Source organism: Talpa occidentalis, unplaced genomic scaffold, assembly GCF_014898055.3.
Source record: "Talpa occidentalis isolate TD23 unplaced genomic scaffold, MPIMG_talOcc4v2.1 talOcc4.11, whole genome shotgun sequence".
Lineage (NCBI taxonomy): Eukaryota > Metazoa > Chordata > Mammalia > Eulipotyphla > Talpidae > Talpa > Talpa occidentalis.
The window spans coordinates 80,163,898-80,188,818 of NW_023601104.1; the positions used below are offsets into that span (position 1 = coordinate 80,163,898).

The window sequence follows — 24,921 nt, forward strand, 5'->3', positions numbered from 1 at the left end:
CCTATGTGATATTCAATCTGATTTTCCCTCTCTGTTTGAAGTCAAGAGTCTTATACAGAGCCTTAAACTTTGAGCCTCTCCTTCTGACCAATACCGTGGGCATGGTACGAATTCAAATATGTTTATAGGTTCCTCTGGTTAATTTTAAGCTCTCACCCAAAGTCCCAGGAACACAAGCTCTTTCCTTAAGGAGACTGAAAATCTAGAGCAGCGCTTCTTCGACTTTAGGCTCCTCCAAATCCCCAGCGGCCTATGTTAGCCGCAGACTCTGGCCCTGATCTGGGGAGGCTGAGATTCTGCTTTCCAGCAACCTCCCAGCTGATGCTGACGCCGCCGGCCCGTGGGCCACAGGTAAAAGAGCAGGAGGCACCAGCACCTGTGCACCGGGCGGCAGCTGGCATCCGTGCGGCAGGGCGCCACACCGAGGTGGACCTACCCGGGCGAGGACCGAGGTCCTGCCCGCGAGCGCGAGGGCGAGCGCGACCGCCCCTGCCCCTTCCCGGGCCCGCGTACCTATGGTGGACACGACCGTGCCCACGAAGTAGAAGGCGCCGGTGAAGTCCCAGCGCGGGCGGGCGCTGTCCACGCGGATGCCGGCCTCGGTGGCCTCCTCGTAGTGGCGGAGGAAGTCGCGCAGCTCGTCGCGGCTCAGGTTGTGGCTGCGGCTGAAGTTGGCCAGGCGCTCCTCCCAGCGCTGCTTGGCCTGGCGCTCCTGCGCCAGCTCCAGCGCCGAGAACACGGCGGCGCCGCCCAGCAGGTAGAGCGCGATGAGCGCCGCGAGCAGCAAGAAGCGCGCGTTGTCCTCGTTCAGGTGGCCCGGGCAGCAGCCGCAGCCGCACCCCCGGCCGGCCATGGCCGGGCCCCCGAGGGCAGCCCCGCGCGGGAGGGCCGTCGGCGCGGGCCGCCTCTCGCCCGGGGCCCGGGAGCGGTGGGGGCGGCCCCGCGCTCAGCCGGCCCCGGGACGCCGGGCGGCCGGCTCGCCCATGACCGCCGGGCGCCACCCCGGGCCGCGCGGCTTCCGGGCCGCCGCCTCGCGCGCGTCCGCGTCCCCGGCTCCCCACGTCCGCGCCGACCCCTGGTTTCAAATTTGCTTGGCGGCCGTCATCCCCGCCGGCGGTGAAGTGCTCCTGCACGCAGAAGGGCCGAGGGACCCGGCGCGGAGCCGGCTTCTGCTTGGCACGAGGACGCGGCAGCTGTTTCCACCCCCGCGCCCTGCCCGGCGCAGCGTGGGGAGGGGGCCTGGCGCGTCTTCAGGGCAAACTGGGGTGGACTTGGATTTCCCGCGGGGCCACGGTCTGGGGCCTCGGAGGCTGGCGGGGGAGCCGAGCCTCGCGGTGTCTTTTCTGAGCATCGCTCTTCAAGCCGCCGACGGCTCCGGCGGAAGAGGGCTCCCCGCCGCCGGCTTTGGGGCGCCTCCCCCGATGCAGCCGCTGCGGGCTGGGGCGCGGCGATCCTCGGGCCTCCGGGTCACCGGCCCTGCCGCCGGGCTTCGAAGCGGGGGCGGGCGGGGCGAGCTCTCCGACAGAGGGGGCGCGCGGCGGTCCCCCCGCGTCCACCGGCTCCCGCCCACCTGGCTGAGCTCAGGCCGCCGGGCTGGAGGAGGAGACAGAAAGGGAACGGGAATGAGAAGCAGAGGAAGTCTGGGGCAGCTCCCCCGGGCAGCCGCCCTGGCCCGGCCCGGCCCGGCCCAAACGCCCTTGGCCCCTGGGTCGTGCGCGGGGGCGTCTCCCGCCCCCACGTGTCCACCCCGCCAGCGCCCGGCGCGCACACCCGCCAGCCCCGCTCCAGGGGCGGCAGCCGGGGGCCGGGGGCGGGAGGGGAGCCCGTGACCCCGAAGATCCATCTCCTCCACCCAGGCTAGGCTGCCTCCGAGCGCTCTGGAGGTTTTGGCGCCGACAGGGCGGGGCGTGGAGTACTTCCCCAGCGCCGAAGCCGACCAGCAGCGAGGCTCCCCAGCAAACCGCGGGGCCGCCTCCTGGAACCCCACCTTTCGGGGGGTGCCGGCGCCGCAGCCGCGTTTGAGTCTCACCTCCGGGCCAGCGCCCTCTCCGTGCCGCCCGGTCGGGAATGTCCCTCAGGCCCCCTGCGCTCCACAGCCCGCCCGGCAGCGCTGGGAACAGGAGGTGCGCGCGCTCGACGCTGCAACAGGTGAGGCCCGGCGGCTGCCGCGGCTGGGGCTCCACCCCGGTCCCCGCCTCCCAGTCGCGAGGGGCCGCCCCCCGCACCTAGCGTCGGCCGGCAGCTGTCCGGCCCTCAGCCGCTCATCCCCCGCTCCGTAACTCCGGCCCCGGGCGAGCGCAGCGGGTGCTGAAAAGGGGGGTCGGGTGCCTGGTCTATTTGTGTAGGCTCGCGGGCCAGAAGAGGGCGCTCCGTCCCCTTGAGACACATCTCCCTCAACCCTTGCACCTAGTCCCTCAGAGCCCCTCCGAATCGCAGCTCTGTGGGTGGGAGCGCAGACTTAAGGGAGAGGATGTGTGGGCATCTTTGAACTAAGAATTTACTCGCCTCCGGAGAGAATGATCCCCAGCTCAGAACTCACCCACTTCCTATACTCGCCAGGATCGAGAGCAGAACACACAGCTCTGGACTCCAATATATGTCCACTGCCAGACCCCCTGGTGCTGCTAGCACTGCTCTCACATGGGCTATGCACTCCCAAATGCTCTTTTGTAAAAAAAATAAAATTATTTGTTTATGTACACAAGAACTGGGGTACAGGCCAGAGGTGGGGGGGGGGAGTGAGAGGATTCACCAGAGACAGAGTGGGGAGCAGAACAGGTGGATCGACTGAAATACCCTGCTGCGGGGAGCAGTCTGTCGCGCCATGTGGGTTAGTTCCCTGGCTGGGGATGGAACTTATGTTGCAGTGGCTGGCGATAACGTGATAGGGCTGAGACTTTAATGCCTGTGCCGCCAGGGTACCCCCCCACCCATGCTCCGCTTTTATCCAGCTTCTTGGGGGCAAGATCTTAGGGTTTAGCGCGAAAGGGGCATGAATATTCCATCGGGATGAGTCCTGCAATAAACCCCCCCTTTTACTTATGAAATATTTCAAACATATAGGTTGAAAGAATTTTACAGTAAACACCTCTACTCTCCACTTAGCTTCTACAATGAACGTTTCACTAGACTTGTTTATTAAATATTTATGTGTCCTCTTTCCAGCCACCAACCCATATTGTTTGGATGCATTTCAGAGTAAGTTGTAGACATCAATACACACTCCGCCCACCCAGCCACCCACCCCTACTTCTCCCTGCATATCATTAACTAGAGTTAAATACTTATTTACAGATTTTTCGGGGGGAAGTAAAATGTAGAATGAAGCACACACATCTTAGATTCACCATAGATGAGTTCTGACATACACCTTTGCAAATTAAACACCTACCTACCTATCCAAACTCTCAACAAATATCACCAGAGGATCTAAGTTCCCCAGAGCCTCACCCATGTCACCATTTTGAGTTTTTCTACTGTAGGTTAGCTTTGCCTTCATAGAACTTTTTTTTTTTAAATATTTATTTATTTATGCATACAAGAGCTGGGGAACAGGCCAGAGATGTATGTGGGTGGGTGAGAGGATTCACCAGAGACAGTGGGGAACAGAACAGGCAGACTGACTGAAGTACACTGCTGAGGGGAGCAGCCAGCAAGGCAGGAGAGGTCTGTTGTGCCATGTGGGTTGCTCCCTGGCTGGCCGGGGTTTGAACTCTTGTTGCAGAGGCTGCAAACTGCTTCATAGTGCGGTGCTTAACCCCTTACACCACCAGGGAGGCCCAGAACTTGGTTTTGTCTGTTGTAGACTGTCATGCAAATGGAATACCTTACGTACTCTTGTATAAAGCACTATGTTCCTAAAATCTACTTATGGCGCCAGTTTAATCATTTGTTCTTCTTTATTGCTAGTTTTTTTCCTGCTAGGATATACCATGGTTTTCTTCATACTCCTCCCACTGATAGAAACGAGGGCTGTCAGAAATTTTTGGTTATCATAAATAAAACTGTCAGGAACATGCTTGAGCAAGTGTTTGTGGATGTATGTTTCTGTGTCTTTTTGGTAAATACCTAGGAGTGCGATCATTGGGGCCATAGGGTGGGTGTGTATTTAGTTTTATAAATAATCAGCTTTTCCAACAATGTAAAAGGGATCAGGACTCTCCACATCCTAGAGTACATTAGGCAGAATCAGTCATTTGAACTGTGAAATACTGGGGATTGCGTGATGGTGTCTATTGTGGTTTAGTTGCATTTCCCTGATGACTAATGCACTTGTATATCTTTGTAAATTACTTTTGAATATTAATGTTGAAATATTTTAAATATCTGGCTGAATTATCTGTTGTAAACCATCTGTAGAATATCCACTTAAAATGGTTACAAATTTTATAAGTTGGTTTCTCTTTATTGTTGGTTTGTAGGAATTCTTTAAATATCCAGGCGATTGCTCCTTCCTTAGATAAGTATCTTACAAACATTTTCTATCAGGTTCTGGCTTGCTTATTTTCTTAAAGATGTTTTCTGATGGATATGTTTTAATTTTGGGGAATCCCAATTTATCAATCATTTCTTTGATGTTTGGTGCTCTTTGTGTATTAAGGGATCATTAACTCCTTCAAGGTCACATAGATTTAGCTTTTGTATTTGGGTCTATGATCCATTTTAAGTCAATGGTTCTGTATGGTGTAGAAGTCGGAGTCAAGGTTCATTCTGTATCCCAGTGCCATTTGCTAAAAAATAAATGAGTAAATTAATTCAGGAAGCTGCATTTTGCTCATTATTTACTTTTATACCAAACCATTTAGATTACTAGTAACTTTATAGACACTTTTGACATCAGGAAGTGTGAGTCCTCCAACTTTGCTCTTCTTTATTAAGATTTTCTTTGGATATAAAAGTCCACATATTCATGAAAATTACAGAACCAGCTGGTTAATTTCATCAGAATAAAACCTTGTGAGATCTTCATGAGGGCTATGCTGGATCTGTTTTGAGGAGACCTGATATCTTAATTCATGATGAAGATATAGCCATTTATTATCACTCTTAGCAATTTTCTTTTTTTTAAGACTTTTTTTTAAAGATTTATTTATTTGTTGGTTTGTTTGTTTATTTATTTATTTATACAAGCACTGGGTACAGTCAGAAGCGCAGGACAGTGAGAGAATTCACCAGAGCCAGAGCAGGGAACAGAACAGGCAGAGTGATGAAATACACTGCTGAGGGGAGCAGCGGGTGGCAGGAGAGGTCTGCGCGCCATGTGGGACCCTCGCCGGTGGCCAGGGATCGAACTGGTGCTGCAAAGGCTGCGGGCAGCTTTGCAGCCCAGAGCCCAACCGCTGCGCCACCAGGGGAGGCCCGAGACTATTTTTTTTTAAGATTTATTTTTATTTATTTATACAAGCACTGGATACAGTCAGAAGCGCGGGAGGGTGAGAGAATTCACCAGAGTCAGAGCGGGGAGCAGAGCAGGCAGAAGGACTGAAGTACACTGCTGAGGGGAGCAGCTGGCAGCAAGAGAGGTCTGTGCGCCATGTGGGACCCTCCTCTGGTGGCCGGGGAGCAGCCGGGGATCGAACTGGTGCTGCAGAGGCTGCGGGCAGCTTCGCAAACCAGCGCTCAACCGCTGCGCCACCAGGGAGGCCCTCTCTCTTAGCAGTTTTCATGTGAGAGATCTTGTGTATACTTTATGAATTCATTCTAAAGTATGTTAGGCTCTTTGATACTATTGTTTATTTATTTATTTATTTATCGATTTATTTGCCATTTTGTAGAGGCATTTTATTTATTTGTTTGTTGTTTGTTTGTTTTGTTTATACATGCACTGGGTACAGTCAGAAGCGCTAGGGTGAGAGAATTCACCAGAGCCAGAGCGGGGAGCAGAGCAGGCAGAAGGACCGAAGTACACTGCTGAGGGGAGCAGCTTCGGCAGGAGAGGTCTCTTTTATGTGGGACCCTCCTCTGGCCAGGGAGCAACCGGCTTGAACTGGCGCAGAGGGCGGGCAGCTTCGCAACCCAGCGATCAACCGCTGCGCCACCGGGGAGGCCCTCTTTGATACTATTGTAAATGAAATATCGAAATTTGCCAGTCTGTAAAATACAAATGGTTTTTGAAAAATGTCTTGGTACCTACAATCTTGCTAAATTCTCTAAATAATTATAGTAGTGGATTCTTGTCATCTGAAATAGTCTTGTTTCTTCCTTCCGATATTTATCTTTTATTTTTTTTCATTTTCTTATCTTGCAGCAATGGCTAGAACCTCAGTGTAAGACTGAATAGGGTGAGAGAATTCACCAGAGCCAGAGCGGGGAGCAGAGCAGGCAGAAGGACCAAAGTACACTGCTGAGGGGAGCAGCAGGTGGCAGGAGAGGTCTGCGCGCCATGTGGGACCCTCCTCTGGTGGCCGGGGAGCAGCCGGGGATCGAACCAGCGCTGCAGAGGCTGCGGGCAGCTTCGCAGCCCAGCGCTCAACTGCTGCACCACCAGGGGAGGCCCCTGTTCTGAGAAATTTTTAAAAAAGATTTATTTATTCATGTATACAAGCGCTGGGGGACAGGCCAGAGTTGTTAGGGGTGTGTGTGTGTGAGAGGATTCACCAGAGACAGAGCAGGGAGCAGGACAGGCAGACTGACTGAAATACAGTGTTGAGGGGAGCATCATGTGGGTTGCTCCCTGATGGGCCGGGGATTGAACTCATGCTGCAGAAGCTATAGATTGCTTCATAGTGTGGTGCTTAACCCCTTGCGCCATTGGGAGGTCCCCTCTGAGAAATTTTTTTAATGATACACGAATGAGTGCTAAATTTTGTCAAATGTTTTTTCTATCTATTGCCATGACAATTTTCTTTGTTTTGTTAGTATGTTGAATTTCATTGGTTGTTTTTCTAAGCTAAACTTGCATGTCTGAAATAAATTCCACTGGAATTTTACTCCTGTTTTCCTACTTTTACTTTCTTTGGTTACTTTGTTTCTCTTTCCAACTTCTTATGATAGATGCTTAGATCACCAACTTTACATCTTCTTTTTGACTGTTAGAATTTTAAAATTATAGGGAGATTCCCTGGTGGCCTAGGGGTTAAGTCTCCATGCTATCATTGCGGCAGCCTGAATTTGATCCCTGGCCAGGGAGCTACCCACATGGCACAGCAGACCCTTCCTGTCTCATCTGCTGCTCCCCTTAGCAGTGTATTTCAGTAAATCTGTCTTTTCTGCTCCCCACTCTATCTCTGGTGAATCCTCTTACTCCCTGCACCTCTGGCCTACTACACTCCAGTTCTATGCAAAAAAAAAAAAAAAAAAATTAAAGTTATGAATTTTTATTAGTCGCATCCTCAAATTTTTAGTATGTGCTATTTTCATATCATTTTGTTCAGAATATTTTCTAATTTGTCTTCATTGATCATGAGTTATTCAGAAGTATGTTGCTTAATTACAAATATCTGTTTTTTAGACAAATTATTTCTAACATTTTTAGCATGGTCAGAGAGCTATATTCAATGTTTTAATCTTTCTAAATCTACTGAGACTTGTTTTATGGTCCAGCATATGATCTGTCTTAGTGGCTGGACCATAAACATTTGAAATGTATGTACTACCCAGGAAAGGGGTGTAGTATTCCATAAATGTCAACTAGGTCAAGGCAGTTGAAGAGAGTTTTTCAGTCTTCTGCTGTGAAGTCCTCCAGTGAGGATTTTAATTTCAGATGTATTTTTTCAGCTCTAAAATTTCCATTTGTTCATTAGAAATAATTTCTATTCCTCTGATGAGATTTACTGATGGAAACTTTACATCCTTGGACATAATTTTAACAACTCCCTTAAGATCTGAATGGAAATTCTTTGGACTTACCTTTTCATTTGAGAATAAACCATGATTTTCTGTTTATTTGTACATTAACTTTGCATTATATCACGGACATTATAATTGATGTATAATTTATGACATGTGGAAACTCTAGATTCTGTTATGTTCTTTGGAGAATAATTTATTATTTTTAAACAGGCAGTTAACTTGGCTGAACTCAACTGCAGAACTGTCTCCCCTGCAAGTGGAAAGTAGTTTTTAGTTTGGTTCTTTTCGATTTAGCTGTACATGCACAGCTCAGTTGTCAGCCAGACAGCTGAGCAGATTTTATATCGAGAATTTGGGAGAGCCCCCTGGACTTACTTTCTCATTTCTGTTATTTCTATCTTCAGAGTCTGTGTTGATCCACATCCTGTACTCTGGGTCTCTAAGCCAGCAATGTTGTAGATTTTCCACTAGACATTTCCCTGTCCTGACTAGCAGAGACTGAGACTTGACCTCAGACCAAATGTGGTCAAAACAGATCAAAATGAAACAGGAAACTCAGAGTGGTGTACTGCTTCCAGTTCTTGCCTTCCCCCCCTCCCCCCATTTCTACCTGCTTTTGGTCTTTACACTGGTAGGTTTTTAAAGCATTTTTTTTTTTTGGAGAGCTTATACTTTTTGTGAAGAGTTGGCTAAATTGGAGCAGTTTGGCCCTACCAAAGCTTGAAGTTATTTTATAATGGGATTTTCAAACAGATACCAAAATTGAGAGGACTTACCAGTCCTTATCAGTGGCAACCTAAATTGTTCAATTAAATTTTTCTTTTTTTTTTTTTAAAGATTTATTTATTTATTTATACAAGCACTGGGTACAGTCAGAAGCATGGGAGGGTGAGAGAATTCGCCAGAGCCAGAGCGGGGAACAGAACAGGCAGACTGATTGAAATACATTGCTGAGGGGAGCAGCGGGTGGCAGGAGAGGTCTGTCGCGCCAAGTGGGACCCTTGCCGGCGGCTGGGGATCAAACCGGCACTGCAGAGGCTGCGGGCAGCTTTGCAGCCCAGCGCTCAACCACTGCACCACCAGGGGAGGCCCTCAATTAAATTTTTCTATACTTGTTTTATCATATAGTTATCCATCCATTAATTTACCTTATTTAAATGCATTTCAAAGTAAACCAGACATCAAGATACTTTACCCTAAATCCTTTAGTATATTTAGACTTCAACAATTGTTTAGTTTTTCTTCTGATGAAGAATTTACATACAATGAATGTACATATCTGAACTGTATGAGTTTTTAAAAATCAGCTTTATTGAGCTATAATTTACATACAATAAAAATACCAATTAAGTATATAATTTAAAGGGTTTTGGAAAATGTAGCTGCCACAACCATGATAAAAACAAATGTTCTCTTATGCAGTCAATCCCCTCTCTCTACCCTGCAGTTATTTTTAAAGTCATCCAGTTCTGCCCTGAGTGGGAACCAGATGCCCACCAAGAACAGGAAGTAGAGGCCGGTAAAGTCATCCATGTCCTGGAGGCCTGAGAAGTGGAGCAGGGGCTCAGGCTGAGACCTTTGGCAGTGTTTCCAGGATGGTGTCCAGAAAGGTATTAAGTGGCTCTTAACACCATACCCATACCTCAGGGCAGACTCTGCCAAAGCAAGCATCATGAAAGATGCCCATTTCTTGAGTCTGTTATGTTGCTGGCAGCTTCAGGATGCAGGAAGTTGCGTTCACGACCATAGGTAGATTCACATACCTTCTGATTCTCATTTGCAAAATGGACTCCTCCCAGGACTGAAGTGGGGAGAGCTTGGGACAGAACAAACATGAAGTATTTACCATAGGAAAGCATCGTGTAGATGGAAGAGCTCTTTGCTAAGTAGTTATTTGTAATGTCCATCATGTTCCCAAAATTGAAGGGGGTGGGGAGGGAGCCTATAACCATTTAGAATCCTCATGTCTAAAAACCTTGTTCTACATTTTCACATCCCAAGCAACCACAAACTCTGCCCCCAGGCTGTCCCCTCACCCCACCCCAGTACAGCATAGTTCCTTCTTTCTGATACCCCCAAATAACATCGTTTTGGCAAAAGACTGATTTTACTCGAGGGGCTCTGAAGGTTGGGGGGAAGTTGCTTGAAAGATATTTATACGTGAACTTCTATAAGAAGACCTAATTTCTTTCTTTTTACAATGGAGAAGGCAGGGAGCCTCCCCGGTGGTGCAAGGGATTAAGACACAACCTGTGAGGCTATCCACAGCCTCTGCAGCATCAGTTCGATCCTCAGCCAGGGAGCTACCCACATGGCACAGCAGACCTCTCCTGTCTCGCCCACTGCTCCCCTCAGCAGTGTAATTTAGTCAATCTGCCTGTCCTATTCCTCACTCTGTCTCTGGTGAATCCTCTCACCCCCCACACCTCTGGCCTGTACCCCAGTTCTTGTATGCATAAATAAATCTTAAAAACAAACAAACAAACAATGGAGAAGGCAGAGCTTAAATCTGCATACTTTGTTTGCTGTGTCTTCCTTGGTAAACACCCTAACTGAATTCTTACCCAAATTCTATCTCAGCTAAGCTATTTAAGATGGTGTCAAAGTCATGTGGGTGAGTTAATCATGCTGGGTCTCTCCCATCTTTATAGGACGAGTTTATTATTGTTAAAACCTTATTGGTTTTTATCTCTTATCCATCTCTCTGCTTGCTTGATTACTTGTCAGCCTAGAGCCCAGAGGAGCATGGATGATTGCCCTTCATCCAAACCCTTCCTTCTAGACTCCACTTCCAGACACTGATGCTTCTGCTCAGCACATTCAGACTGTCCCTTCACAGCTGCTCAGTGAGTTTACACAAAGCTCACACCCCCAGCAGGACCACAGGACCCTGCACCAGGGGGCTTCACAATAGTGACCACCAGGCAAGCCCAGTTCTCCCTCCCCAAACCTAAAGACCATGGCGACCCTCACCTCTACCCTCTAGGTCTTCACCAGCATGGACTGCCCAACCTTACCCTCAGTCCCAACAGCCAAGAGACCCTTTTCCCTGGGAGTCAGCAGGCAATGTGGGTCTAGGACTTGCAGGGCAGAAAGTACCAGATTGGATCTACAGTCATCAGGGTGGGCTTGGGGCTCTGGGGTGAAGACTTCCTGTGAACATCACCCCCTTCCTGCAGAATCAGACCTCACTGCCTGCCTACTGGGGGACCCAGGACTCTGACTTCCCTAGACTTCCAGAAACAACTTGCACTCAGTAGTGTAAAAACAATACTTCTGGGAAGTTTTTAAAAGGAGGCATGGGTGTGATTTTCCACACTCACAGTACCGTTCTCTAAGCGCTTTAGAGAGTCTTGTGCAGTTGCAAGCACTTTTACTTACAATACTAAGGATGGTGACCCCAAAAGGGACACACTATTTGTGTGACCTTGAACATTTTCCCTCCTACAGAATGAGGTACCACCCGCCCTGTGGTGTGATGTGTATAAAGTCACCTACAACCGCAACCCATCATAAACTCTCCACGGAACTCTCTCCTTTCCTTTTTCTTTCGGAGCCTCTCTACTGAAGGCTGGTCCAGATGCTTTCCAGCTCTTAATAAAGTTGCCAGCAAAAACCTTGCTACAAAGGGAACAGGAGTAACTGAGCCAAGTGCCCTAGTCAGCTGCAGCTCCAGGGAGCCTCTAGGAGATCTGAAGAGGATACAGGGTCATTTATGTGCAGCGGTGGATCCTGCTTTGAGTCAGACTTGCTGGGAGCACCGTATGTAAAACACATAAAACCTGGACTAGAGACCGTAGCCAGGCTTGAATGCTTGGGCTCGTCGGCTGCCACCTCCTCATCCCTGTGGGAGGTGCCCTGATTTCCTCAGATCCCAGCATCCCATTTCCTGGGTTGCCTGTGGCTCTCCCTCTCTCCAGCATCTTCTGTGCTGTGTCCAGTCACTCCTGCTGATCCCTTCTGCTCTTTCCTCAGCTCCTCTGAGTCAGCGGCAAAGGTTTGAGCCTCTGTGCCTTCACTTGAGAGGAACCTGCTCCACTTTCAGGTTCTGGCTTTAATAACTTGGTGGCTCGGTTCTGCATGCTGATGCAATTATTCAGTGGTGGATTTTATGTACCGCTAGATGGTTATGTCACGCCAACCATTTGCTGTGAGTGGATGAAAGCATGCCTGGGTTTGTAGCTACAGATGCACACCAACTACAGGAAGCCTGCTCCTGGGCAAGAGCTTGGGACCAGCTACTGCACTTGCTTCCTCCCTATTGCACTGCCTGGGTTCAAACCCCAGCTCTGCCATGTGCCAGTGGTGTGACTTTGGCACCCATTCCTCATCTGTAAAATGGGTTATCACCTTGATTGGGTTATTAATACACAAATTAACACACAGCACAGGCAGAACAGTACCTGGCACACTGCAAAGGCTCAGCATTACAGACTTACTGGGCAGTATCATGGCCATGGGCCTCCACACTGGGTCCTGGTTGTGTTACTGCCCTCTCCCAGTCCTGGATGGCTGCACATAATCCTTATATGAACATTCATCATTTTTTTTTCCTGCATCGTATTCCATTTAAGCAAGGGCCACTTACTACATAGAATTTACTGTTTCATCAGAAGTACAATTAGAAATTATAGTTTTGTTTGTAGTACTCTTGTCCTGGGTATTCCTTCAACATGTAGTTGGCATATCAGCATTAGAATTTTAGATTTAATCTTACATAATAGTTGAGCTATTTTACTTCGGCCATTCACTGAGTTCCTGCCCAGTTTTTTTTTTTTTTTTAAAGATTTATTTATTTATACAAGAACCGGGGTACAGGCCAGACTCGCGGGAGAATGAGAGGATCCACCAGAGACTGAGCAGGGAACAGAAAGGGCAGACTGACGAAAAACACTGCTGAAGGGAGCAGCGGGCACGACAGGAGAGGTCTGCCGCGCCATGCAGGACCCTTGCCCGGCCGGCCGGGATCAAACCGGTGCTGCAGATTCTGAGACAGCTTCACAGTGCAGCGCTCAACCGCCTGCGCCACCAGGGGAGGCCCCCTGCCCAGACTTTCAACATCATACTTTGTTATTAAAATTAATATCATTTATCCATCCATCCACACAAATGCTGTTTTATACGCAGAATGCCAATTGACATTTTTTCTTGAAGGTATTCATCAATCCAGTATAGGGAGGATCTTGCTTGAGGGAGAATGTCAAATACTGTAAGATTTGAACCAAATGAATGCTAGATCATCCAAAAATGGTTTCACAGTATATCAAATAATAGATGTCAAGTAATAGAAAGTGAGCTTTTAATTTCACATGCAAGAAAAAAAAAGAACAAAATCAAACCCAAGATTCTTCTGATACGTAAACTATACTCATTTGACAACTCATGCAATATTAGTAATTTCTAGTAAGGATAACTATGACTTCTACACAAAATCCCCAGGAAACAAAAAGTGGTTGTGTTGCTCACTGCAGGATCTTGTGGATGTTACTGGAAAGCTGACGTGAGGATTAAAAGCAAAGCATTTACGCACAAGAGCCGGAACACAGGAAGAGCTAGGCTGTTAAAAGTGTGACGTGGAAACAGCCTCCCACATTGGAGAGCTTGAAGGTTGATTCATATTACACTACGGATAAAACTCAGTTTTCCCAAGAACAAGACAAAGAACTCAAAAATTCCTCTCTCACCCCCAGAATCTGGTAGCAGGTTGCACCTTTGTCAAAGGACATGTGGGGAGTGAAAGGACACACAGATGTTCTGCCAAAGTGGGAGGTGACTTCCAAGTCACCTCCTGTTGGGGCTGACAATTCTCTGCCTCAAAAATTATTTCTGCGGTCTCTTATATGCTCATTCAGAATGTTCTGTTGAAATCCATCGCCTAATGTGAAAACGTCATCTAGGCTTTGGCTCCCTGTCCATCTGTGCACATGAATATTAGGAAAGATTTCAAAAGAGCAAAGCATCTTGGAATAAAAGGCAGTGGTTCCATTGGTCCACATGGAGACCCTGAGCCCAAGAGCCTCCTTGGTGAGCAGGGCACCGAGGGGCAGGGTGCTGGGCCCCTACATGGAGCCTGGTCTAGTACAAAGCCACTCAACACTGTTCCCATGAGGGGAAGGAGAGAATTTTTGGTGGCATCAAGTCTCATGGGGACAGAGGGAGAGTTCCTCGAGTTAGGGAGAAATAATTGCTAAACCCACCTTGAGAATGGGAGCAGTGTCCTCCAAAACATTAGCAGCTGTTTGATGATGCTTTGATGGGCAGCCCTTTGGGTAATTTAGCCAAACCCATTAAAAAAAAAGACCAGGTGGGGTAGGCATGCTTGTTCCCTGTGTTCCCAAGTTCCTGATGATTCCCTGCGGGCGTCGCTCTACAGCCCATGTGCGCTATCAGTGGTGCCCAGCTCTAGTCCTGACTCTACCTCCATGGCTCCACCTGCCCTCCCTGAGCCTGCAGGCCAGAGCTGGGGTGCCAGAAGCTGCTGGCAAGGCTGCACCTGATGTGGTGTGTATAACCTTTGGTCATGAACTTCTTCTAATGTCACCCATGTGCCTACCCAGGACATTCTGTTGTCTGCTTCCAGATGGGCCTTTCTGCTTTGCACTGGATCTAGAGGACCAAGGACCAGGGTTGGTCTGCGATGAGCAAAGTGAGAGCAAGTATTTAGAAGTCCCACAGCAATCGGACAGTCCTGTGACATCACTGACAACCCTGGCTGCATTCTGCGAAATGTGTGTACACCTCGGCCAATACCACCCACAATGCCCAGGCTACCTGGCAGGGCAGGCTCTGGAGGCTGCCAGACCTGGATTCCAGTTCTGGTGAGAGCAATTTCTGGAAGCCTAACTTCACCTTTTTGAGTCCAGATTCCTTATTAGGAATACGAGGATGATCTAAATCCATCAACTCTGAGGGTGTCAGTGCGACCCTGTGCTGGTCTCCCCACAAGACACCCTCACCCTTGCCCCTCACCCACACTCTGTTACCTTCCGCAGTGGGATCCACTCTCGGTACCAACCCCATTTTATAACTGAGGAAACCGCGGGGCAGAGAAGCTAAAATAACTCAGTCTAGTCACACAGCCAGGAGCTAGTGGAGCTGGGATTCAAACCCTGGTGGCCTGGCTCCGACTGAGTTCCAACCCACTTTGCAGTTCTGTGGATCCAAAGCCAACAGCCTGTGTGCCCCACAGGGTGTTCATTTGCCACAGATGTGCTGACTGGCCAGGCCAGGAGAGCCAGGCTCTGTGGGTCCAGTTACCCCTGCAGAGCGCTGAGCCCAGGACGGGACCACCATGTTGGGGAGAATGTCCACCCCCGAGCCACGGCAGTGGGTGACACTGGCTCAGTCTCCACCACCAGCTCCCTCCTGCTGCCTCCCTGGGACAGGGCTCACCCAATGGACAGTTGGAATGTTCCGGGAAGGAGGAGGCAGGATTAGAAAAGGCTCAAGTCTCAGTTCTTACCTTGGGAATGAACTGGTTAAATGAAGTAGTACCTTTTTTTCAACAACTTTTTTTAAAAGCAGATGGCTAAAAAAACTCCAAAAACCAAAAAAGCCAACCAAAAAACCCTCCAGTCGCTGTCGTTTACAGAATCCCAATATATAAAAAAGAGGGGTGGGAGGATGGGGGACCCCATCATGTTTTCCCGGCCTCTTCCATTGCAGCTCCCCTCCCCTCCCCCTGAAAGTTCCTGGGGTGAAAATCCCAGGTTTGTTAGCAACAGTCTGAAAAGGTATTTAAAAAAAAACTGTCAATCAGCCTCAGGCAGAACGAAGGGGGCACAATCACCCTCGAAGCTAGTCCCTAGCAGGAGGGCCGAGGGCTGCTCCGGCCCGGCCAGCAGCGGAACCTCGGGGCCTCCACGTTTTGGGGTCTCCATTTCCTCACTCATGACCCAAATGTCAGCATTCAGGGTTTCTCCCAAGTGAAATACCGAGTGCCTGTGTGTGACCCCGTGGGCTGTCCTGGACATCCGCGGAGACGGAAGATGCCCATATGTCCTGGGAGCCTGCGAGGAAGCAGCAGGGGCTGACGGCACATGCCAGGGAGGCCGGGTCCGCACAGGCTGCAGGCGACGCGAGGCCAGAGGCCAGGGACCCATGCGGACTCCCGCTGGGTGACCGCGAGACCCTGGGGGACTTGAGGGGCCAGCAAGAAACTCCACTGCGCTTCTCCCCTGAAAGGTGCTGTGCAGCGCAGTCGCTGCTTTACGTCCCAGTGAGGATCATTCCCGTCTGTTTAACACCGTGACATTTAATAGCTTTCATTCCAAGGTATAAAAAAGTGAATTAAGAAAAAAATAGCTTTTTTTCCCTAAGGAAGAACGTTAATAATGGCCATGAACAGTACAGCCACCACCCACGTTCAGCAGCTGGACCTTGCAGAGTTTTGTGGGGGTGCGGACAAGGCTCAGGGTGACACCACTGCAGACAGGACCCCGGGGTTTGTGGCTCCACGTCGTCCGCTGACATCTCAGGTGCTTTTGGGTTCTCAGGAGGGAACCCACATGTTCCCGTGTGTATCTGGTGCTTTGACATAAGGAATGTTCCAAATCCACGGCCGGTCTGGAGAGAAGGGAACAAGTGAACAGTATTACTCCCACGGGAGCAGGGCCCGGACACTCGCCTGACAGCACAGAAACTCTGATGTGCTGGAGTCTGCAAACTGTGAAAACCTCTGAACCCATCCCAGGGACAGTCCCCTCAAATGACACCAGCATGCCAGATATAGCACCTGGCACAAAAACCCTGGCACCACCAGGGGCCCCTGCTATCCTCTTGAGAGGGCTGGGAGTTGTGGCCATGAAACTTCTATTCCTTGAGGTTCACGACTGATGGGCGAGGAGCCTCTGTATAAGGAAAGGCTGCAGCCAGCATGACGAAAGCATCAGGCCTTGGGGTGGCTGGAGGGCAGCAACACTGAAGCCCTGCGTGCACATCCTGCCTCTGTCCTCTGTGCTCTAGGGAAGGCGGCTGGGCTTTGGCCTCAGCTTTCCCTTCTGTGAAATGGGAGTAACACCAGCACCCTCCCAGGATTACTGTAAGGCGGGTGTGAGAGGACTCCTGGGAAGGTTCCTGGCATGTTGTAGATGCTCAATGCATATGGACTCTCCCTTCCTTGGAGGTTTCAGAAATGGAAAAGATGTGGACACCAGCCTTTAGCCACGTGTCATTTCTGCTAGAGTCAAGCCCTAAGGACAGGGCTAGAGCGTAGATGCCCTGTGAGGATAACCCCCATATTGTGGTCCTGAAAAGAATGAGAGAGCAAAGGCTGAAGGGCTGTGTGCTAAGAGACCCCTAGTAGCTGGTCTGAACTCTGGTATGAGTTGGGGCATGGGCTCAAGCAGCAGCTCAGCACTGCCAAGTGCCCCAGGGGGGAGGCTCCCTTCCTTCCTGAGCACAGGAGGCCACAGAGGCCGCCTGGCACACAACAGTATCTGTTCTCTTCCCACAGCCTCACAGTTTGTGCTGAGGGACTGCAGAGCAGCAGGCAAATAGCAGCCTGGCAGGACATCCGCCTGGATGGCAACAAGTTATCAGAATCCTGTTCTCTTGTCTTTGGCCTTCAGATGGTTAGAAAGCAAGAAACCACACACTTTTGTTAAATTAACAAGCTTGTTAGAGAACCACAAACCAGGGGTGTTTTGTCCTTGTTACATCAAAGGCTGAGGCTTGGCAGGGCTGCAGACCTGATTCCCTACCGCCCCTCAAGGGCCCAAACAAAGCACCCACCCTTTTCCACCCAAAGCTCCATCCTCTGTGGCTGCCCCTTGCTCCTGTTGGTTCGCCTTTGCCTGTAAAGTGCTCTGTTGGGCAACCTCAGCTCCGCTTCATCCCCATAAATGAGGCACCCCAACTCCTGCTGGAAGAGCGGCTTAGAGATTACAAAATAAGTTTAAAAGCTGGGCTGGAAGCATAACTTCAGTTTTCTGTTTGTGCTATGAAACACAAATTTCATTAAAGGAAATAATTGAGATCAGGTCAAAAACCTTTTTTGGCTGCCTTGTTCAAAAAAATCCTCATTTTTAAAGATCTTTCAAAAAGATGAAACATTTCAGCATGTGAAACATTACAGCCTGAAACATTTCAATGCTGATTTTAAGTGACTTGCCTCTTATGCATTAGCTCTTGGGATTATAAAATGGAATCATTGTTCAGTTTCCCTAAGAAAGATATTTTATGAATTGGGATTGTACATGTGATAGGTTTAGACTTAAGTTTGTTCCCATATATCTGAATGCAAGGAATTATTTTAAGTTAACCAAACAGCAGGTGCAATGGCTAAACCATGTGGGGACCAATGGTTTTAAAGCACTTTAGAGGATCATATACGCTCCACATGTGCTAAATCCATGTCATGCACACGTGTTCCTACTGAACCATCACACGGCAGCTGATTAGCTTATCTCTACACACTTAAAATTTAACAATTTTGGAATACGTTACACCTGCAAAAAATTAAGTACGACCTGGCCGACACCACCTTAACCAATCAATCCAAGTTAGCTTCACTAGTAATCATGCAATTTGACATCATGAGACTCCTTTTATGATGCACCAAGGCCACAACGTCATTTCTGCGATAGTCTTAGTAAAAGTTCATCTAACTACAATGAAATGGTGGACAAACCCAAGGCAGAAGGTGCAGCCGGTAAAACACCAGGTTGTGCCCAGCACGTCAGTATCACAGACACCCCAACAGAAATGCCTGAACTGTTCTGGACTAACAGGACACGATGACCACATGTGAATAGTAACCTGAATTTCTCCTGCTGTCAAGGATGTTATGGAGACCACTGACGAAAAGTGAATGAAAACCCGAGTTTCAAGGACCTGGGACCATTTAAGGGTCTGTGAAGTCAACACTGACTTCATCGTAACAGGAAGCCAGTTTTTGTCACTAACATACTTTCTTATGAGGGTACAGAGGATCTATGACACGTGACATCACAGGATCTGTGGCATGTGCCATCACAGACCTGCAGTGGCAATCCAGCTGACTTCTGGGAACCAGGACAGCACAAATTTGCCAAAAATGGAAACACCATCTTCTCACCAATTCCCCCCCTTTTTTTTATGGAGGGATGGGTGGGAAGGAATATTTATGAGTGCCATTTTAAAATAAATTCATATCTTAAGATTTCTCCTTTTCAATTTATAATGCAGTAAATATTAGTAGATATTAAAAATCCGTAAAAAGACTTCTTTGTGGTACTCATGAATATTGAGTGCAGGGGGTCCCTACATGAACCAGTTTGGGGACCATGGGGTCCTCTCAGGGGGCCCCAGACAGGGCAGCAAGAGGGTCTCTGCAAATCTGCGCTGGAGCATTCGTGAGCCAGGTTCCCCGAGACACTCACGCCCCCCCGCCCCCCCCCCCCCACCACTGCTGGCTTGTGTTTGATGCACACACCTGTGTTTTCCTTCATTTGTGTCTCACCTTTGTTTCCATACAGTTCCGGGGGCAGATCGTACGGCACCGGAAAGGAGGCTGCTGGCTCCTGGCTCCCCGAGAAAAATTTCTGTTTCACTTTGAAGCTGTCCAGGCCCTGCAGACACACAGAAGGGATCTGACTGCACCCCGTTTTCTGAAGAAAGATCTCACGAAGCAGTGATAGATCCTTAGCGTTCTCACAACAAAACACAGTGATTTCACAGCTATCTTCAATGTTTGAGAGGGCCGATGTATTTACAACTCCCTTAAGTGAATCCTAAAAACATGTGCTGCAGCAGCTCTTGGTCATTTTCTTCTGGTCTCGCTGCTCCCAGACCCGTCCTCCTCCAGTCTGCCCGTGTGACGGGGATCTGTCTGTTCAGAAGCCTTCTGTAGCTCCTCACGACAAAGTAAAGACTGCACTTAAGTGGGGTCCCTCTATGCCTTAGTGTGCAAGTGACAGACAACCACATCATATGGCAAAAGAAAGTGCAACAAAGGTGAGTTCCTTGCTTCGTTCAGGCAGGACCAAATCCAGGGGCTTGGTCCTTCTGATGTTCACTGACAGTTGATGGACACGAGAGCCCTCAGCAGCTCAAGGTTCATACCTTACCCTGCAGAAAGGTGGTCTCTTCTGCAACCTGACTTAGGTGACAGCCCACCACGTGCCCAGGGGGTGGGCCTGGCTACACAGGTACCAGCCACAAATGTCTTGGTGCCTCCCATGCTGAACCCTGTCCAGACCGGCTCTGACTTTCCTCTGCAGGGGGCTGCCCCAGTCCCCCTCCTCTGGCTAGTCACTCATTTTCCCCTGATAAGCACACAAGCTGCACGCTCTTCAGCCCCCCTCTCTCCACCCCCCGCCCGGCTACCCGACATTGCTTCTCTGCCATCTGTGTTTATCTAAATTATAGCGATTTTTCAAGGCCCAACTAAAATATTTTCTACCAAGCTCTTCCTTATCCTGCAACCAGCAAAAGGTCATTTCTTCCTTTTCTGTCTTGAGTGTTAGGCATCTGTCCTGTGCTGCCTTTGACTGCATTCATGCCACTGTCTTCATTTTGCTGTAACACGCGACCTTCCTGTAGCGGGTTCCTGTCTTAACCTGCACAAAAGCTTCCACACACATTGCCTCTTATGCAGAAACCTAGAAAGTAAGCGGATAGAAACTACTTCCCTTTTCTGTAGCTCCTGGCTTATTTCTGTTCACATGCGTCAGGGTAAAGGTTCTGACCAAGGTTCAGCTGTGATGCCCTGTGCTTCGGCTCCCTTTGGGCGGTCTGACCTCGCATGGAAGGAGCTGCGGGCCACCCATATCTCACAGGAAGCAACCTGCTTTCTCTTTGAATGTCACTTCTGATCCAAATTCTAGGGTATTATATAGATATATAAAAAGTACCACTTTTCCCTTCAATCTGAATGTCAAATAATTTGAGGCTGTCTTCTAATTATCATTATTTATGTATCACAGTGGTTATCACTTGGCATTTTACAAAACAGAGGAAGGCACCCTCCCAGGCACAGAAACTTAAAAGACAGTGAAGACAATACATTTATAAAACACCAGGTGAGAGGGTGGGCATGCATCATGCATGAAAAATTACTGTCTTTTCCTTTTATCAGCTTCGGGAGTGAAAGAGCTGGTTATCACTGTGACGGATTAGGGTTAGCAGCTCAGCTCAATCAGAGAGAAGGAGAAACATGCTCAATTTTCTGTCAGAGATGTGCTTTGTTTTTTACTTGCATCTGACTGAGTAGCAGCCACAAACAGTAAAGCCCTCTACAAGGTATCAACTTTCCCTGGGTGGAACAGTAATGGTAGTTGAACCTTCTAGAAGGAGTACACTTAATCAAAGATGGACTCATCGACAAGGAGGTGGCTGGTAGGTCCAGCAAGGGGCTTAGGAAAAGCTCCCTGGAGGAGGGTTCACCTCACGGGGCTTAGAAGGACAGGCTATATATGAGTGTGTGAGTGTGTGTGCATGTGTGTGTGGGGGGCTGCACTTGAAAAGAAAGAGTAACAGCATGACATCATGGGTGCGACGGCAAGATTTTGATTCACTTTGAGTCTAATCTCTAACATGCTTGGTTTCTAACTTGGCTGAATTGCTTGGTTTAAGATGCTGTTGCTCAGCCCTTGCTAAGTGCCGGGCACCCCTGTGAACAGACATGGCATCAGCTCTTGAACCTCCAATGGTGCTGGGAGCAGACTGCTCTTCTGCCCTCATCCCACAGCAGCTGGCCCCAGAGGTCCGGCAGGCCCCGACAGATTAATAGTCCAGGAGCTTCTGAGTTCGGAAGCGGATCCCAGCTCCATCCTCTGTCACGTTGGTCCTGTAAGTCTGCGGTCCCTAAATGTCAAACTGTACTCTTGGCCCCACAATCTCTCTCCTGTGTGTTTTTCTATATTTTGTCTCTTTCTAAGTTATTCTAGAGTCTCTAACTGAGGCAAAGAGCAGCAGCACAGGGCCAGGTCATTAAGTGGTAGTTCATGCCACAGCATCCTCCCAGGACTCCCAGGGACTGGGGCAGAGCCCCGCATGTGGGGCAGAGGTGTGAGCATGGCAGGGGCTCACTGTTCCAGCTAACAGTGGGCTGTGGGGGTGCACAGTGGATTCAGGATGTCATGTCATGGGCCAAGAGGGCACTGAAAGTTTAAAGGCAGGGCAATGTGGACCCTGATGGGCAGGTAGCAACAGCTTCAGAAGTGGGTGGGAGCTGGAGATGGGGAGTGAGGGGACCACCCAGGCCAGGTGGGGGATGACAACGGCCTACTGCAGGGAAGTTCTGGCAGAGGGGATGGAGGAGGATGGAGAACATGGCTCCGTGGCTCCATTAGCTGAGCGGGGGATGGGGTGGGGGCTGTGTAAGAGGTCTTGAAGAAATGAAGCTTGAAAGAGCACTTGGCCTCCTAGGAACCCAAGAACCGCCCATGGCAAGGATGGGCAGTGCCCAAGGAAGGGGGGGCAGTTAAGGTGGTGGCTCTCGTGCATTTCATTTGTTCTTCCAAGTCACAGTACCAGAGAAAGTTCTTGTGGCGCATGCTATTTTGGACAACAAAAAGACAACAGTTTAAGGAACAGAGATAAGAGAAAGCAGAGCTTTGAAGACTGAAAGTCCTCGGGATTTCTGACATTCTTGTCTCTGATCAGGGGAACAAGAACCTGCCCCCCTCCAGGAGCAGGTGTGCCCAGGTTGGGCTGTCAGGTGGTCTTCATCTGGAGGAAATCAGTTTGGGGCACGTACCCACAACGCTCACGTGGTTCAGTGTATTGTTCCCAGAGGCAGGAGGGATTCTAGCACAAAAACAGGGTGGGCTCAATTCCTGTGCCTGATAAAATATACAATCATCACCAAAATGCATGGAGTTGAAAGAGGAATACTTGCATCTCCCTGATACATGCACAGATGCAGCAGGGTTTGGATATTGAGATTTTTGGGAACATAAATGATTTAGTTTAATCTAAAAGCTAAAAACACAAGTTAAAGTGAACCGCCCCTCCACCCTTAATTTACATACTTGATTAGCTGATGTTCAACTTCAAAGGAATAAAGGCTGGTTTAAACCAACAAATCTTTATAAAGCTCCTACTATGTAGCAACAACAGCTAAGAGCTAGGGACACACAGTCAAAGGTATCCATCCTGACATAAATTTCTAGATCTCCAGATTTCCTGATCAGACGGAAAGGTACTGACTCCACACTGTACACTCAAGTCAGGTAGATCTCGAGATGATGCATTTACTGAATCACCCATAAAAGCAGCAGGAAAAATGGGAACAAATTAGTTGGCTACCAGGGACTAGTCAGCAGTGTAAGCCCAGCCTCATGTCAGTGTCCTGGAATGCAGGGATTGGGCCGGCCGGCTGGTGAAGGCCAACTATGGCCACGCGGTAGCTGATAACTCAGAAGTGTGGGTGTCTGGGATAAGGAGTTCTGCTTGAGATGCACAAAGGCGGACTCCAGGAGCTGGATTCCGGAGGAGGTCCAGGCAGAAGAATGACTACTAAAATGGGCATTAAATATGCCTGTTTGACAAACATTAACTAAAAAACACTCAATGGCAAATCTTGCTTGTACCAAGGAAGGAAACATAAAGAAACAGTGGTTGAGACCTCATTCCTGTCAGCAACCATTTTGAGAGGGTGGCTCATATCGAAAAGGTTCAGACAACAATTGCATGGATATGCCAGGCCTGGGGGGGCCGGAGGGGGGAATGCTGCCAGAGACCCCCTAGGGTACACGTGTGTGCACATGCACTTGCATTTTAACGACACGGTTACAGGCAAGCTGCACACACTGCAAGCTGCTCACCAGCCCTGGAGCGTATTCAGGCACCAAATGCACACAGCGACCTGCATGGAACCCGTGTCCACTCAGAGGCAGCACCTCTAGCTGATGTGTCCTAAGGGCCAGGCCTGCCACGAAACAGCTAAGCACGGGGGCTGCGCCATGAGCCCAGGGCCTAGAATGGCTCCCGTCACCCCAACCTTAAACCTCTCGTGCTTGGCCAGGTCATTCCTGTGGTGACACCTCACATTCAATCTTCCCGTCACGTCTCACTATCTTTACTTAAAGCTAACTCACTGTAGGGGCCTCCCTGGTAGCTCAAGGGGTTAAGGGCCGGCACTATGAAGCTACTGGCAGCCTCTGCAGAACAAGTTCAATCCCCGGCCAGAGAGGTGACCCACATGGCGCAGCAGACCTCTCCTAAACTCGCCTGCTGCTCCCCTCAGCAGTGTATTTTAGTCAATCCGCCTGTGCTGTTCCCCACTCTGTCTCTGGTGAATCCTCTCACCCCCCGCACCTCTGGCCTATACCCCAGTTCTTACATGTATAAATAAATAATCATGGACCTGACAGTGTCAAGTGTGAACTTACAAATGCCGACGGAAGGAAGAGGACCCCCAGCTCGTAGGAGCGGATCATCAGCTGGGCACCGTTTTTCTCTAAGGCTCCCCAGGCGGCCTTGGACAGATTTGCGCTGCAGACAGGGACAGAGACACGGGACTCAGTGAGGCATCTGGCAGGGACAGAGTCCACAGCTGCAATCACACCCATTCAGCCCTAGCAGGCTGGGCCTCCTGGGAAAGGGAATTTAAATCCTGGAATTTAAATCCTGCTGTGCTGTAATCCTCAAGTCGGATCTAATGGCTAATTTGGGTGGCTTCACCCTAATCTGCGTTTTCCTGAAGGTAACTATAAAAATCATTCCCTTCCTTAGATTTTTTTTTTCCCTGCCCATAACCCCTTTTTTCATGGCCCTGGTGTAGCCAGGATTTCTGGTTTTGTTGCATATAAAAGTAGCATTTAAGAGAAAACTGTCAACATCTTAAACAGTAGTGTGTAAGTGGCACATCTCACTTTTCTGCCTTTTTGGACACAGTGCTGACTTTTACTTTCAGTCCAAAGCGACAGCTCTAAGAGCACCAGGCTGGTATTTGTATCCAGAAAGAAACTGCATCGAGAAGCACATTCTATCTCGCCAAGTCACAGGATGCCCTGGGAGGAAGGAGACTCGGCACCAATGGGACAAACCTGGGGGCACTCGCATCTCTGGGGTCTCATCTTTATAGACGACTCCCCACTGCACAAAAGGGCGAGGACTCACCCAGGGAGGCATCAGGTAAAAAACCATGGAAAGGTTTGTTCCAACGAGGCTCCCCCAAGCTCTACTCATTCTAAGAACACAGAG

The 24,921-nt window shown here is 49.3% G+C and overlaps 2 protein-coding genes across 5 annotated transcripts in view; both read right to left on the minus strand.

Moving 5' to 3' along the window:
• Window positions 1-1,034, minus strand: part of KCNK13 (potassium two pore domain channel subfamily K member 13) — a 76,968-nt gene extending 75,934 nt beyond the window's left edge. The window contains exon 1 of the mRNA XM_037503718.2: window positions 514-1,034. Within this exon, the coding sequence (XP_037359615.1) occupies window positions 514-853 (340 nt within the window). The 5' untranslated portion in view covers window positions 854-1,034. The remainder of the gene's footprint in view (window positions 1-513) is intronic.
• An 11,570-nt stretch (window positions 1,035-12,604) lies between these two features.
• TDP1 (tyrosyl-DNA phosphodiesterase 1) overlaps window positions 12,605-24,921 on the minus strand; it is a 55,593-nt gene continuing 43,276 nt past the window's right edge. For 3 of the 4 annotated variants that reach the window (XM_054691670.1, XM_037503721.2, XM_054691668.1), the window contains 3 exons: window positions 24,108-24,210; window positions 19,232-19,340; window positions 12,605-16,356 (listed from right to left, as the gene is read on the minus strand). In XM_054691670.1, coding sequence (XP_054547645.1) covers window positions 16,283-16,356; window positions 19,232-19,340; window positions 24,108-24,210 — 286 coding nt within the window. In that variant the 3' untranslated portion in view covers window positions 12,605-16,282. Of the gene's footprint in view, window positions 16,357-19,231; window positions 19,341-20,102; window positions 22,557-24,107; window positions 24,211-24,921 lie in introns of those variants that run through there. The other variant, XM_037503719.1, reaches the window with a different exon arrangement.